Source organism: Thalassophryne amazonica, chromosome 5 (assembly GCF_902500255.1).
Source record: "Thalassophryne amazonica chromosome 5, fThaAma1.1, whole genome shotgun sequence".
Taxonomy (NCBI): Eukaryota; Metazoa; Chordata; class Actinopteri; order Batrachoidiformes; family Batrachoididae; genus Thalassophryne; species Thalassophryne amazonica.
The window spans coordinates 111,566,634-111,582,857 of NC_047107.1; the positions used below are offsets into that span (position 1 = coordinate 111,566,634).

A 16,224-nucleotide genomic window follows, 5' to 3' on the forward strand; every position below is an offset into this window, starting at 1 on the left:
GTCCTGTGCACCAGCAAAATTTCCCCAAATTTCCTGTATGTTCGTATTGTCAACTGTGTTGGTAGCATGGCCCAAGCAGAGGGTCACCCCCTTTGAGTCTGGTCTGCTTGAGGTTTCTTCCTCAAGTCATCAGAGGGAGTTTTTCCTTACCGCTGTCGCCTGTGTGCTTGCTCTGGGGGCTGGTAAGGTTAGACCTTACTTGTGTGAAGCACCTTGAGGCAACTTTGTTGTAATTTGGTACTATATAAATCAGGGGTGGCCAAGTTCGGTCCTCAAGAGCCACCTTCCTGACACTCTTAGTTGTCTCCCTGCTCCAGCACACCTGAATCCAATGAAAGGCTAATTAAAAGTCTGCTAACGAGTCTTTCATTGGATTCAGGTGTGTTGGAGCAGGGAGACAACTGAGAGTGTCAGGAAGGTGGCTCCCGAGGACCGAACTTGGCCACCCCTGATATAAATGAAATAAATTGAAATTGAACTGAACACAAATGTGACACGGACGAAACAGGTGCAACCCTGCAGTTTGTGGACAGAAACTCCCCATCTTGTCATTTTTGTTATTCTTCTTTTTTCTCTCTCACCAACTCTGCATCTCATCTACCACATGCACTTTCATGTGTTTTTCCCACTCCCTTTCTATGGTCTCCCTCTGTATTTCTCATCATTTCACCACAACTCAGATTTTTTTTCTTTTGAACGAAATTCTGGATGCCGTGTTTTGTTCCACTGGATGCTGCGCTTTGTGCGCTGGGCGCTGCTCGTATATAAAGTCATTATTTCGTAGCAACTTAATCATTTTCTCTCTGAGTTGGCTGTTGAAAACACCTCTAATCGCTTCCAGAATCACAGAGGACCATTTAATCTGCAGCTTTTCTCTTTCTCTCTCATGAGGTGGAGAAATAATTTGGAACTGTCTAAAAGGTAATTATTTAATTGCTAGGTTAAACAGTTGCATGTTCATTCCTTTGAATGAGCAGCTCTAAAAGTACATTTATGATAGATTTAACATCGCCTTATAATTGATCAGACGAGCTGTGTTGTGATGCGGTGCACTGATGCAATCACTCGCACTCCCACGCAGTGTTTTTGAATTGTTTGTGCAATGTTCACGTGAAGTTCACATAATTAATGAGTGATGGAGATTTTGAACATTTCAAAATTTTCTTTCCTCACTTGCACGAAGCCACGCACAGTTTACAACTGGTTACAACGGTTTGCAACGAGTTCACTCTCTTGCACGGCAGAGTGCGTGCAAGTGTGCAGATCAAAGTTGTGCAAGTGTCAGGGTGCCTTCACAGTCATGTTGTTGCTGGTGTGGATACTGTTCAGACATTATATAGTAAATAAAATAACGACTCTGGATCCACATCTGGATCAGGAGCAACCTCAAAATTCAGTCAGCTTGGCCTCGCCAAAAACCCATTCCTCCAGCATTTTTCATTGAAATGCATTCATGTGTTTCTTAGATATTCTGCTGACAAACTCTGTGATTACATATGTTCTTTGGCAGAGCTAAAAAAAAAAAATTAATGGCTGGTTATGTTTATGTCTGGAATGGATTCAGCTACAAGCGAATGAGCCCGATCTCTGAAAGTGTGCATGAGCACAAACACGGGTACTCTCAATTAAATGGGTGTCCACGTCCATCTCTGCCTGGACACTTTCCAGCTTTTTTTTCCTCCTGGCAGAGTGTTGTGAGTGAAGCACCATCGTGTAGTAGGAAGAACTGAGTTGGACCAATATAGCAACTTTCCTCATCTTTCCTGAGGATAGAAGTTAATGAAAGTCGAGGCAGACCACACAAACAAATATAAACACTTTTACCACCCTGCACACGTCAGGGAGGAAGCCGCGAGTAGGTAAGCGTTACTTATTAAGTTTTCATAAAACAGCCAAACAGTAGTTTTATAAAATGCAGCTGTTCTGAACATGGACAGAATAAACAGCAAAATTGCTGTAACAGATTTGAGTTTTGATACAAGGAGCAAACCTGTTGAATTGATGCAGGTGCCATTTTTGTTCATTTGTCAGGGTTGTCGAATTTTGAATTCTGGTGGCCCTGTCTTGTTCACGAGCACTTTTATGAGCCTTCAAGTTTAGGCACATTCACCAGCAGCATATAAAAAAAAAAGTATTTTCTATTTATGTCATCATTGCAGGTGCATTTGAAATGGTCTGGAATAAATCACAGGTTTCACAGCTGGAACCTTCTTATAAACCAGAATTACTACCTCTCACTAACTCTGGGCCACTGTGCCCACTTAAGCATTCAATAAAGTAAATGGCGCAGAGGTTGTCAAACCTCTTACAGAGCTGTAAAGTGGTCAGTTTGATGCCTGCTGCCCTGCCCTAGTTTTAACAATTTGGGAAACATTAAATGTTTGTGTAAAACTGCGTGTGGTTGTTGCCAGCACTTATTGTTCTTCATTATTAATCATATAGTAATTATATATGTGCGTGCACTCAGGCATTTTAGCAATTCTCTTTCAACTCTGTTTACACCACTTCAGCACATTTCTCAGATTTCTCTGATGTGAAACTCCCTCACCTCCACTAGTTTTTGTTTAGTATGACAGTATAATGACTTATGAACTTCACTGTAAATCAAAAACTACTTCAAACTGCTGTGATCGTTTCCTTTGAAGCCCCGAGAAATTGTCTAAAAGGCTGTTAGTACATGTGAGACTGTAGCATTCAGCGTGCTCTGATTTGACAGCTTTGACAGTCAGAGCAACAGAGAATAAAATAAAATGCAAAAGATACCTTTATATGATAAAAGCAATGTCTAAGGGTGAGTGAAATTATTTCTCATTTATAATTTTACAGTTGTATTGTTAAAAAAAAATTAGTAAGACCTATTTAAAAAGTTAAGTAGAAAGTAAAATATGACACATTGATTGTGCTGGCTCCATCTTATCGTTATGTTTGGGCCCTTGTAGACCCCAGTTTTAGCAGCAGGAGTAGTTTAGCTTTGGTCACAGTAGCCTAGTTGTGACAATGCGCAAGGAGCCATAACCCCCCCACCCGACCCCCACGCCCAAGGTCTTGCATATGTTAGTATTTGTGAGCCAAGCTAATGAGCTCTTTATTTTTAGCTGTGCAAAGGGAGAATGGCATCAAAAACAAATATTAATTACTCTGTAATTACTCTGAAGACTGAAACGAACCTTGGGGTTCCTGAAATAGGCTTTGTTATGTAGCTCACAGTCAGGGTGCAATCAAGAAACAAGGCCAGTGAAAGTTTCTATTTGTTTCAGCCAAGATAATGAGAATGCAATGTTGAACATCTGAGATGTGGTTTGGGCTTTTTCTCCACCACTGTAGTGAGTGTAATGCTTCATTGTCGTTTCTTGATATTGTTACATGCCTTTACTTACTCTCAATTAAAATCTAAATGATGGTATTGATGGGAAAATAGCATGATTTAGACCAGTGTTGTGGAAAATTAACCTAATCCGATGTGGCAATAGAAAGGTAGGTTTTGTTTTTTAAACTTCCACTCTTTTTTTTTTTCCTGTGCTTGTCAATGTACCTCTTTCTGCAATGCCTCGTCAGCCACATGCCTAGTGAAATCAGGCCTGCGCGCCTGCAGATGATGATTCATTTTGATCAACCTCATTAATTTTGAAGACGAATTTATAGCAACGGCAATTATCGGCCTCAGTAGAATGCATTGGGCAGGAAATTGGTTTTTGTACGGGCGGTAAGCTCTCAGGGATGAGGTTTGAGGGAAATTCTGTTTCCCCCCCAGTCAGACCTTCTCAGAGGCAGCAGATAAAGTAGACATTACCGGTCATGTCAGTGATCTCAACATTCTTTCACCATATCTGCAAAACCTGGTGAATACAATGACCAGTTTGAGGATATCTACATGACATTTCAGAGACAGACATATGAATAAAATATGAGACAAGTGCACAACGTGCGCTGTAAAGACTCTTCCTGTGAAAGTCACTGTGGAACAGTGACATTCCAAAGAATGATCAATTATTAAGACCATGTCGGGAAGTCATTTAGTAGCTTTGCATTTCATTGACAGCGTTTAGCTAGTTGGAGCTGAAGTTGGGTCATTCAACAAGAGATAAGAACAGTGTTGGAATAAAGATACAGACAGCTTCCACATTTTGGGCAAACTATGTACAGTTTGTTTGTTGCTTTTTGTGTTTGTTTGTTTTTACACTTTTTCAATTTAATTTTAACTTATTTCATTTATATAGCGCCAAATCACAAATCAAGGCACTTCACATACTGTAAGTAAGGTCTAACCTTACAAACCCCTAGAGCAAGCACACATACAACAGCAGTAAGGAAACCTCCCACTGATGATTTGAGGAAGAAACGTCAAGCAGACCAGACTCAAAGGGATGACCCTCTGCTTGGGCCATGCTACCAACACAATTGACAATACAAATATACAGGAAATTTTTGTGTTTTGTTTCTATCTGCACCTGCACGAGTGACAGTCTCTGCTGTGATGAGTGATGCACATCATATCCTCAGTCATTATCCCCCAAGCTCTAGTGTCCTTGCACTACATTCAACTCCAGACTACTCAAACCTGGAGCAGATTGTCACCATAGGGGTGGATTACAGATACAAAGTCAGAAAAATAAACTGTTGGGACTCTACCTCCATGCAAAATAAATGGGAGAATTGCATGCAGATCTGATTTTGCTCTCCTCCAACTCTGCCAAGGTAGACTTTCCCACCCATCCCATGAGAACCATAAGAATTTAACACAACAGAACTGCCCCATTGTTATTGTGTTCATTCGATGTTTTGGTTTTAGATTTGATTTATGTTGTTTGAGCTATTCCAGAATATTGTAGCATGGCACACTGTGTAGAATTTAGGACTGTTACTCAGGCATTGACCAGTCCGTGGCTAAATCAAAGTTTTGCTAATAGCATTTTGATTCTTCTCAAACTTCAAAGGTGTCTCACAACCTTACCCTGGCCTCTCCCTAATGTATGGACCTCTTCACCTTTTTGTATTTTTATATCGTGTACCTACAGAGGCCCTGAAACCGGTTCTTATTCTCGGATATTAGTGTGAAGCCAGCAGGAGTCCACAAGGTCCACATAGATACATCAGTATACAAATCATATGTACTTGTTTGGGTGCGGTTATGCTAGTAGGTTGTTTGCATGTTGTAGTTTCTTCCACTTCCACTGTATCACAGCGCACTGGGAATGTAATCACAGAGTGATGAGTCAAATAGTGGATATATTTAAGCTGCCTCAGATGAATATGTTTTCAGCTCTGTGCTCAGTCTGTGTGATTTAAAGCTACTAATACTGAAAATGTGGAAAATTCTCCTTTGAACATTGCTGGTCTTTGATGGATAAGTTGTTGAGATAATTTCAGATTATACTTCCCCTTGTGGCACCAACTTGTGACTAAATACTACAAAATGTTGCAGGCAGCTTTTTCTTCATTTTTCTGTCATTGGACCATGTTTCATGTTTATTGGACTTAATCATCTTAATAACATAAACACGATAGTCCATTGACTGTATGTGCATGTTGTGGTACATACGCGTATCGCTTCCTGAGCCCCTGCGAGGCCCATACGATTCTCTGCATTTCACATCTTGGGGTGTGGGCCTGACCCATAGAACCACATGGGCAATGATGCTATCACTCCAACTTTAATGCCAAGAGGACAAACTTCATCAAAGATGTCCTTTCTTTTTCAGCACATTCACTGAATAACAGCTGTGGCTCCCACCATGTCAGCAACCTGTGGAGGGTTGTTCTCTCTGCCACTTTTGTCAGACACTCCCGTTCAGTGTCAACAACGCATCCCGCCTTTCTCACAAGCCTGTCCACTCGTCCAGTGTCACTCTTCTTTATGCTGTCTCGCCAGCACACAACAGCATAACAGAGGAGTGTCATACAAGTGTCATTTGCATAATGAGGCATGGCCACTTTATGCAGTCATCATGAAATTGTTGGATTCAACTCAGATGTGATCCACAATTACAACAGAGTGAACTTTATGCAATCCGGTGCATGTATTTTAAGTCATTTTTTTTGGCTTTTAACATTTGTTGCGCCCCCTAGTGATCTGTGTCTACCAAATTTGGCAGACAGCCTTTGCTCATGGGTATCATTGAGCATAGTTCAAGTAATGTTGGGAAGATATGCAAGATTTTCTGTTTTGACTCCTCTACGCAGAAGGTTCTCCTTTATAAAGTTGGCAGCTTTTGACATACCAAGCTCATTTTAATAACCTTAGCTTCTATTTTCCACTTGCAAAGACTGGTGTTGATCGAGGTGACTAGTTGGGACGAGATAGATTTTAAAGGTTTTACATATTTTGTCCACATCAGAAGATTTGTACCACTCCACAGAATCTATGGATGTATGAATTTTGATTGTGTGTTGAGCCATTTTGAAAAGTTAACAAAATACATTTGTCTTCATTACAGTGCCACCTAGAGGCACAAAAATGACAGTTTTGCTGTGGCCCTATTAGGGATGGGTATTGATAAGATTTTATCTATCGATACCATTATCGATTCCACTTATGAATGAATGAATGAATGAAAACTGTTTATTTCGAACATTTGATACAACAACAATTACAAGATAGATCAGTAAAGACAACAACAAAAAAGTTCCTACTGTGTATTATTGATCCGATTCCCTTATCGATACCTCCTGTGAACTTTCTGTGTACTAAAAGTAGGCTTTACAGGTTTTCTATGTCAACAACATTTTATTGAGTCTTAAATTAAATAAATATGAAATTGGTCACTGGATCCTTAAACTCTGGACATAATAAACTCTACATGGTGGATCCTTGATCTCTGGACATAAATAGAAATAAACAAAATCTGTAATTTTTGTCAAAAGCATTTCCTTTCAGACATTATTGACACAAATGTCTTTCCATACCTCTGAGCTGAGGTCTTGCAGCTGATTTGATTTGATTTGATTTTTATTCGTATAAAAATGTAAACGTGTAAGATAATACTGTATAAAAATATATTAAATAAACACAGATACATAAATATACAGGGTAACACAAAAAAGCATAAAGCTTTTGCTGGCTGGTTGTGCTGCACAACAGGATGTAATTCATAAAGAATGCAGGACGTCTCACTTTGGGAGGAAAAAACTTTTTTGTCAATTGTAGTTTATTGTCTGTATTACAGCATTTGGAAAGCGGTGTCATTTTCTTTAAAGCGGCCATTTGTTTTGAAGTTATTAATTGCGACCAGACTCTGTCTCAACAGAGAGCGGTGCAGCGTTTGGAGCTGTGCCAACGGAACGGAGGACGATTTTCGTTTCTTGACTGCAACAAGACAAGAGTCCCAGTTAGTGACTTTAATCCACACAAAAGTGACTCACGATTAACATATTTTAATGGCTTTGAGAGGGGTTAAGAAGCGCACTAGCCGCTTCTGAAGAAGAGCGGATCAAAGTATTGCTTCATTGGTTCACGCTTCAAAGTGGAGTCACGCTGCAGAAACGGTTGATTACAGAGCCGCTGCAATCAACGTAGAGTTATGATCATTTTCCTGACAAACACCCTCAAAAACAACGGCTGCTGAAGGCCCGATAAGGGACTCGCTAAGCAAAAAGACGATTGATATCGGTGGATCGAATCATTTCTTAACGATACCTGAAAAGAACCGGTTCTCGATACCCAACCCTAGGCCCTACGTTGTGCTGGTCTGCATCAGCCAAAGAGGTTAATAAGAACTAGAGTCTGCACTGGCCGTGGAGGCGTGGTCGCCATTTTAACTCCGGGCCATTTACTGAGCAGCACCCATAGACACTCACTTAGTCTCATCAAGAAACAGGTAGAATATGCCGGAAAGCTGGAAGAAGAGAGACAATATTTCCTTCCATAAGTAAGTGGTTTTAGTTATTCTTGTGACTTTGTCCGTGACATTTGGTCGATAAACAGGTGTATGAAAGAATGAATGAATGGTAATTTATTGTCATTACAACAAGTGCAACAAAATTATCTTCACATCCAATTACCTCAGACAAAAACACAGCAACTAATCCACAATTATTACTAGTTGAACATAATAATGGCACACATCAGAATTAAAACAACTGCGCATATACATTTGATTGTTAATGTACGCCAGTGGTGGGCACAGATAACCAAAAAATTAACTTCGATAACAGATAATCAGATAACTGAAAAGTTATCTTTGATAAAGATAAACTACCCAAAAATGTATCGGAAGTTACAGATAACGGATAAATTCCAGTATTGTCTCTGGTACATTTGCAACTACTAACAAGCTGAATTTGAGTTTTAACACTACAATCACTTTTGGAAGCGATGTAAGACTCAAACAATGAGTCAGCATTTCTATGTTTGAACATGCTGCCCCCTGCTGGAAGCTACACGGCTACACGGCTACAGCACTGAAGCACCCTGAGAGCAGTCACAAAGCCAGCTCTCTACCAATCGCTATGCTCTGGTCAGGCGGAGGTCTTGAAAAATAAAGGCATCCTGACTTATGGTTTTGTGTGAATACTGATAGAATAACTCCATTAATGTCAATTCTGTCATTTGTACAACGTTAAAATATAACATATATCTTTTAATGTTGAATAATGCACTAATTCTGAGGTTTTGTAACACACACAGATAGATTGCAAAGGATTCTGGATAAAATGTGCCTCTGCTAAACACTGATTGGTTCAATCATTCATTATGTAAACCAGCACGTTAATGTGACATGTGTCGTGTGTTGGTGTTTACAGATAATTGAGATAATTGTGCTTTTGTAAAATATTAAATTTTTTATTTGTAAAAACAGGCATTTTTATGGAGCCCTGGAAGTGTCATCGCAAAATGTTTTACATGTGGAGAGAATGTGCGCACGTTCTATAATGTTGTAAAATGTGCACTCAATATTGACACATAAATGTTGGCTTTACACTGTGCGAGATAATTTTTTGGACCGAGTTTCAGGTTAAACGCGCGTCCTGCATCGTGTAGTGTACATGGAGTAACAAGCTGCGTTTAACATCTGACGACCACCTCCTGATCGCCGATCGTATGGTCGAATGAAAATCAAACCTGTTTGATATTATGGTGGTCGGCCGTCGTGAGGGTATCCTGCCGTTGCAGAGCTACAAGTGTCCAACCGCTCGCACTGTGCCTGTGCAAACACTGCAGAGCTGTCTTGTAATGTTTTTGTTGTTGTTGTTTTTAAACTTAATTTGTAAAAAAAAAAAATAAAAATACTGCCATGAACACCACGGGCCAGTAGATGGCAGTAGAGGCCTTGAAATATTTCCAAAACAAAATCCCAGATAATCCATCTGCTACATTTAAGATGCGTGGAATTTAACAAACGCAAATACAATAACATCTATAAACCCAGAGAATATATTCACGAGAGTTTTAGGCACTAGAGTTTAATGCTACTGTCCGTGGAGCCTGAACAGAGTGTCTGAAATGCATTTGTCCTGTCATGAACACCCTGTCCTAACCATAATGCACTGCTGGGCTCAGCATGTGCTCACAAAACCTTAAAAATTAGCACATTATTTTAAAACTAAAACATATATCTGATATTTTCACTTCATAAAACTTCAGACATGACAGTAATTTTAAATAACTTGTCCAAAATTAGTTTTGTTAAAATTTGAACCATAAGTTAAAAATGTATGCCTCTGGATGACTTGGGTGATATTGCCAGCATATCAGTATGGTGTTAAAGGAAATTTTTTGTGTGTGTGTGTGTGTGTGTGTGTGTGTGTGTGTGTGTGTGTGTGTGTGTGTGTGTGTGTGTGTGTGTGTGTGTGTGGTGTGTGTGTGTGTGTGTGTGTGTGTGTGTGTGTGTGTGTGTGGTGTGTGTGTGTGTGTGTGTGTGTGTGTGTGTGTGTGTGTGTGTGTGAGAGAGAGAGAGAGAGAGAGTGACAGACTAGGTCTCCTTTGCCTGCAGAGGTAGAGTGGTTTTTCCTGGAAGTATCTCTCTACTGTTTGCAGAGGGTAGAACTATATACATCTGTTAGGAAACTTTTAACAGGTAGGTCTCAACTGATTTTAAATTTTAAAAATGTTTGCTGTTGTTCAGCTGGGTTTACTGTGTTATCGGTCTAAAAGTTATCGGAGGACAATTCATCGGAAGATAATTAGTCCGATAATGGTTTTTAAAGTTATCTAAAAAGATAATCTGATAACGAAAACATTATCTTCGATAATTATCTGTTATCGGATTATCGGAAGTATGCCCACCACTGATGTACACTAAACTTGAAACAGTCCATCATCCGAATTGAGCTGCTGCAGCTGTGCCGCGCAACACAGGCGCGTGTGACCTCCCGAGGGGGAAGGAGTGGCAAGTGCAGAGGCCGACAAGGCCGACAATTTTTTAAAATTTGCAACTTAAAATAACCGAGCCGCTGCTCGCAGATTAAAATGACCCACGCTGTGCCACTCACAGCCACCACCTCACACAGAGGCTCAGCCAATAAAGGATAATTGTGTGAAAATATTTATTTATGTGTATCTATCTATCTATCTATTGTAACGGAGTCGTGCTGAACACAGCAGCAGCTGCAGGACATCTCAGCTCGTCACAGTTGGAACATATCAAATCCGTGTAACCTTCCACACTAATATTTGGGAATGTGTGTGTGTCACAGTAAGTTTAATACTTTCCTTACATAATTTAATGTTAATTAATTTTACTAGCTCGATGTCCAGGTCAGAGTGGCATTTTAACACGTATTTTGCGAGCTTTTTTGTGTGATCACTCGCATATCCCCATTGAAAATGCATTAACATTTGGGCACTTTGTCAATATTTTGCCCGGCTAGGAGGTCAAGTCGCAGTCCATGAAGTAGGCAGCATTGGGAATACGGACTCTACTTCTCATATATAACCTGTTTGGTATCAGCTCTAAAAATTTCAGCTTGATAGGTTGAATGGTGTGAGCCACATCCACTTTTCTAATTTAAAAAGCCTATTGGCCATGCCCCCTTTCACCAATCATGTATTTCAAGTAAGACCTGTCCCAAGATTATCTATGTCAAATTTGGTACAATTACAATTAGCCAATTTTGAGATATAAACTGTAGAGGCTGATGATGCCCCCTAGTGTCCAATCAAAACTATTTTAATCAGACTCCCTCTCTGTACTATTCTGTCACATTAATTTTGTGCGGATCAGAGTTACAGTTACAAAGGGAAGTTTAACTTCCTGTGTCATGTGCTTGTAACAGCATGTTTATTTCTCAGGTAGATTACAGCTCATCAAGATAATTTTAATTTAAGATTCTGAGGTCTAGTAGACTCTGTGTGCAAAGTTTGGTGTTGTGATCAGATCAGTGGTCTGGGTTGGGACTGAAAATGTCACTTTTGCATATTGTGCTAATTTCTGAAAAGCTGTCTTGGTAGAAATGGGTGTGGCCTAACTCGGGAGATTCAGTTCGAGCCAGTGAACGGGCAGTGCATGGTTTGGGAATTATAGGCCAAAATGCATGTGTTACTATAGCGCCCACTGTCGACAGATTTGTTTCACTTTTTTGTATCTGACTTACATGCAGGGTTTTGTATCAGTTCTGAAAACATCACCTCCACAGCTTCTATGGTCTAGGCTGCAGTATTGCATTTAGTGGGGGAAACATAATGAGGAAAATAAATAAAAAATACAATACAAAAACAATCCCAGCCTTGCTGCTATGCTGTGTTTCCAGTCCCGCCAGGCTTGAACCCCTAAATTAATGAACACAAATTTGTGATGTTTTCTGTTTGCACATAATTTGAAACACATGCTTTCATCTGGACACCAGACGTGATTGTGCAACAGTGTCTTTGCCTGTGGCGGCATGGTTTTATATGTGCTGTCAAGTACAGCTGAAACATTTCTTTATAAAACTTTTTACTGTCATACCACGCCACACTCTGACTTCTGTATCTTTCTGCAGGTGACTAAGATGGTGAAAACGGTGACCACGCGGACAGTGCGCCAGGTACCCCTGGGTCCTGATGGCATGCCCCTGCCTGAAGGTTCATCCCCTCTGGGCAGTTACACTGACTCCATTGATCAGCGCTACATGAAGAACGGCATTGAACGTTTCATTACACCTCAAGCCACCTCCACTCTGACACGCTCCTACAACAATTCTTACAATGATTCATATGGCGAGACACCTGAGAGCCAGTATGTCCGCCACTATGGCCTGCATGATGGCTACGCTGATTTAGCAGACAACTATGGCAGTCTGTCTCGCGGTGTCAACTTCAGGCCACCACGCTACCCCTACCTGCCCAACAGCTACCGGCCAGAGAACAGCTACACACTGCCTATTCGCAAGGATGACTATGCCCATGTGGCCCAGCCCCAGGTGCCTATGGGTAGCAGTAGTGTGGATCTGAACCGCTCACAGCCCGAGCGCTTCCAGCCAGAGCCATATGGTCTAGAGGATGATCGCCGCAGCCTGGGTGCTGAAGAAGAGGAGCCATATGAGTTAGAGCCGGACTACTCTACTGCCAGCCGTCGCACTCTGCAAAGCACCAACCGAGGGCGGGCCCATCGGGAACCTCTTCGTGATGGGCCTCGTGTCAGGTGAGGATATGATCCAAAAATAAAAAATAACGTTTTTGGGTTTTTTTTATATGGATAAGGATATGATCTCCCTGCATCAATAAAACAGTCAGATTCTGTATAGACTTTCACGTTCAGACTTAAGACGCACTTATTTTTCCTTTTGTATGGCTAGCATACTGGCATAGTATGTTACTATGCGCTGCACTCTTTTTAATTTATTTTATAGGAAACGGAGTGGGCCGCGGCCTCAACTTTATCTAAAGTCTGGGTCTTTTAGTGAAGCTTAGGGCTAGTGGCCGGCAGTCACCTTAGTATTTCTTCTGTTTCTTGTTGCTTAATGCTGACAAATTATACTGTATTTGTTGTCTCTCTGATGCCTGATTCTTTTTTTCTTGCTCTCTCTCTCTCTCTCTCTCTCTCACTCTCTCTCTCTCTCTGTTTGAAGTGCGGCTCCATCCAGAGATGGGTGTGGTGTCTGTTTCTGCAACCCTCCTGTCCTGCGCACCGGCAACATTTCCTTTATATTTGTTTTGTAATTGTTTTGCAAATTTTGTTGGGAGCATGGCCCAAGCAGAGGGTTGCCCCTTTGAGTCTGGTCTGCTTGAGGTTTCTTCCTCAAATCATCAGAGAGAGTTTTTCCTTCCCACTGTTGCCTGTGTGCTTGCTCTGGGGGTTGGTAAGGTTAGACCTTAAGGGCCTGTCACAGTGGCGTATTCGTAGAGCTGCTCATTGCAGCGTTGTGTTTCATTTAAATATGCCCGAAATACGCGCGTACTCAGCCTTTAACAGTGTTCGTTCATACTTGCAGCTGCGTGTGTTCGCGTTTCAATGTGTGCACACAGTCGCATGTGCCATGCTGCACCAGTTTCAGTGCTATTTTCTGCCTCTGTGGAAGTGCGCTCTGTTCTCTACTGCATGGTGTGGTGCGGCTCAAAAACAGTCATTTAACATATTATTATTATTCTTTTTTTTTTTTTTTATGCAGCGAGTGCGCGTTTATTTTAGTCAGCTCTTTTCAGCTTTGATCAGACTGATTGATCAGGGCGTTTGATGACGCACCAACATGCAGCGAGTGCGCGTTTATTTTAAAGAGTCACAGCTCTGATTAGACACAGAGAAAGAGAGAGAGAGAGAGAGAGAGTGAGGGAGAGCGCGCATGAGAGAGAGCGCTTTTATTTTATTTTAAGGAGTCTGATAGAGAGAGAGAGCGGTTTTATTTTAAGGAGACTCACACTCCTCAAAATAAAACTGCTCTCTCTCTCTCTCTCTCTCTCTCTCTCTCTCTCTCTCTCTCTCTCTCTCTGTCACACACACAGAGAGAGAGAGAGAGAGCGCTTTTATGAAACGATGCGACACAATGAAACAGTCCTCATATAATTAGTCCAGTATGATAAAGTGAAGCAATGATCTTGCAGTATTTATAGCTCCAGAAGAACAACAGGGAGATGTGAAGTGGCGTACAGTACCGTGTTTAAGAGTGGGCGGGCTCACAATAGCGGACAGTAGCACGGCGCTGTGTGTACTTGCGTGAAGGCTCCATGCTGTGCTGTACGCCGAAGAAAATTAAACAGGTTTAATTTCTTCCGTCCTACGTGCGTAGCCCTCAGCATACTGCTGCGTATTGAGAAAAAACTCCTGCCGTCTACGCTGCTCATTACAGCGTAGACGATACGCTGTAATGAGCAACTCTACGAATATGCCACTGTGACAGGGGCTTTACTTGTGTAAAGCGCCTTGGGGCAGCTTTGTTATGATTTGGAATACTCAGCTCTATTGAGCTGAGTATTCCATTAACTTTAACTAGTAATGACTTCATGACTTTCTTTGCTAACAAAATTTTAACTATTAGAGAAAAAATTACTCATAACCATCCCAAAGACGTATCGTTATCTTTGGCTGCTTTCAGTGATGCCGGTATTTGGTTAGACTCTTTCTCTCCGATTGTTCTGTCTGAGTTATTTTCATTAGTTACTTCATCCAAACCATCAACATGTTTATTAGACCCCATTCCTACCAGGCTGCTCAAGGAAGCCCTACCATTATTTAATGCTTCGATCTTAAATATGATCAATCTATCTTTGTTAGTTGGCTATGTACCACAGGCTTTTAAGGTGGCAGTAATTAAACCATTACTTAAAAATCCATCACTTGACCCAGCTATCTTAGCTAATTATAGGCCAATCTCCAACCTTCCTTTTCTCTCAAAAATTCTTGAAAGGGTAGTTGTAAAACAGCTAACTGATCATCTGCAGAGGAATGGTCTATTTGAAGAGTTTCAGTCAGGTTTTAGAATTCATCATAGTACAGAAACAGCATTAGTGAAGGTTACAAATGATCTTCTTATGGCCTCGGACAGTGGACTCATCTCTGTGCTTGTTCTGTTAGACCTCAGTGCTGCTTTTGATACTGTTCACCATAAAATTTTATTACAGAGATTAGAGCATGCCATAGGTATTAAAGGCACTGCGCTGCGGTGGTTTGAATCATATTTGTCTAATAGATTACAATTTGTTCATGTAAATGGGGAATCTTCTTCACAGACTAAAGTTAATTATGGAGTTCCACAAGGTTCTGTGCTAGGACCAATTTTATTCACTTTATACATGCTTCCCTTAGGCAGTATTATTAGACGGTATTGCTTAAATTTTCATTGTTACGCAGATGATACCCAGCTTTATCTATCCATGAAGCCAGAGGACACACACCAATTAGCTAAACTGCAGGATTGTCTTACAGACATAAAGACATGGATGACCTCTAATTTCCTGCTTTTAAACTCAGATAAAACTGAAGTTATTGTACTTGGCCCCACAAATCTTAGAAACATGGTGTCTAACCAGATCCTTACTCTGGATGGCATTACCCTGACCTCTAGTAATACTGTGAGAAATCTTGGAGTAATTTTTGATCAGGATATGTCATTCAAAGCGCATATTAAACAAATATGTAGGACTGCTTTTTTGCATTTACGCAATATCTCTAAAATCAGAAAGGTCTTGTCTCAGAGTGATGCTGAAAAACTAATTCATGCATTTATTTCCTCTAGGCTGGACTATTGTAATTCATTATTATCAGGTTGTCCTAAAAGTTCCCTAAAAAGCCTTCAGTTAATTCAAAATGCTGCAGCTAGAGTACTGACGGGGACTAGAAGGAGAGAGCATATCTCACCCATATTGGCCTCTCTTCATTGGCTTCCTGTTAATTCTAGAATAGAATTTAAAATTCTTCTTCTTACTTATAAGGTTTTGAATAATCAGGTCCCATCTTATCTTAGGGACCTCGTAGTACCATATCACCCCAATAGAGCGCTTCGCTCTCAGACTGCAGGCTTACTTGTAGTTCCTAGGGTTTGTAAGAGTAGAATGGGAGGCAGAGCCTTCAGCTTTCAGGCTCCTCTCCTGTGGAACCAGCTCCCAATTCAGATCAGGGAGACAGACACCCTCTCTACTTTTAAGATTAGGCTTAAAACTTTCCTTTTTGCTAAAGCTTATAGTTAGGGCTGGATCAGGTGACCCTGAACCATCCCTTAGTTATGCTGCTATAGACGTAGACTGCTGGAGGGTTCCCATGATGCACTGTTTCTTTCTCTTTTTGCTCTGTATGCACCACTCTGCATTTAATCATTAGTGATCGATCTCTGCTCCCCTCCACAGCATGTCTTTTTCCTGGTTCTCTCCCTCAGCCC

At 40.9% G+C, this 16,224-nt stretch overlaps 1 protein-coding gene across 13 annotated transcripts in view; it reads left to right on the plus strand.

Annotated features, from left to right (window-relative positions):
* arvcfb (ARVCF delta catenin family member b) overlaps positions 1-16,224 on the plus strand; it is an 865,966-nt gene that overhangs the window by 638,129 nt on the left and 211,613 nt on the right. For all 13 annotated transcript variants that reach the window (XM_034171110.1, XM_034171100.1, XM_034171112.1 and 10 more), the window contains one exon: positions 11,917-12,557. In XM_034171110.1, coding sequence (XP_034027001.1) covers positions 11,917-12,557 — 641 coding nt within the window. The remainder of the gene's footprint in view (positions 1-11,916; positions 12,558-16,224) is intronic.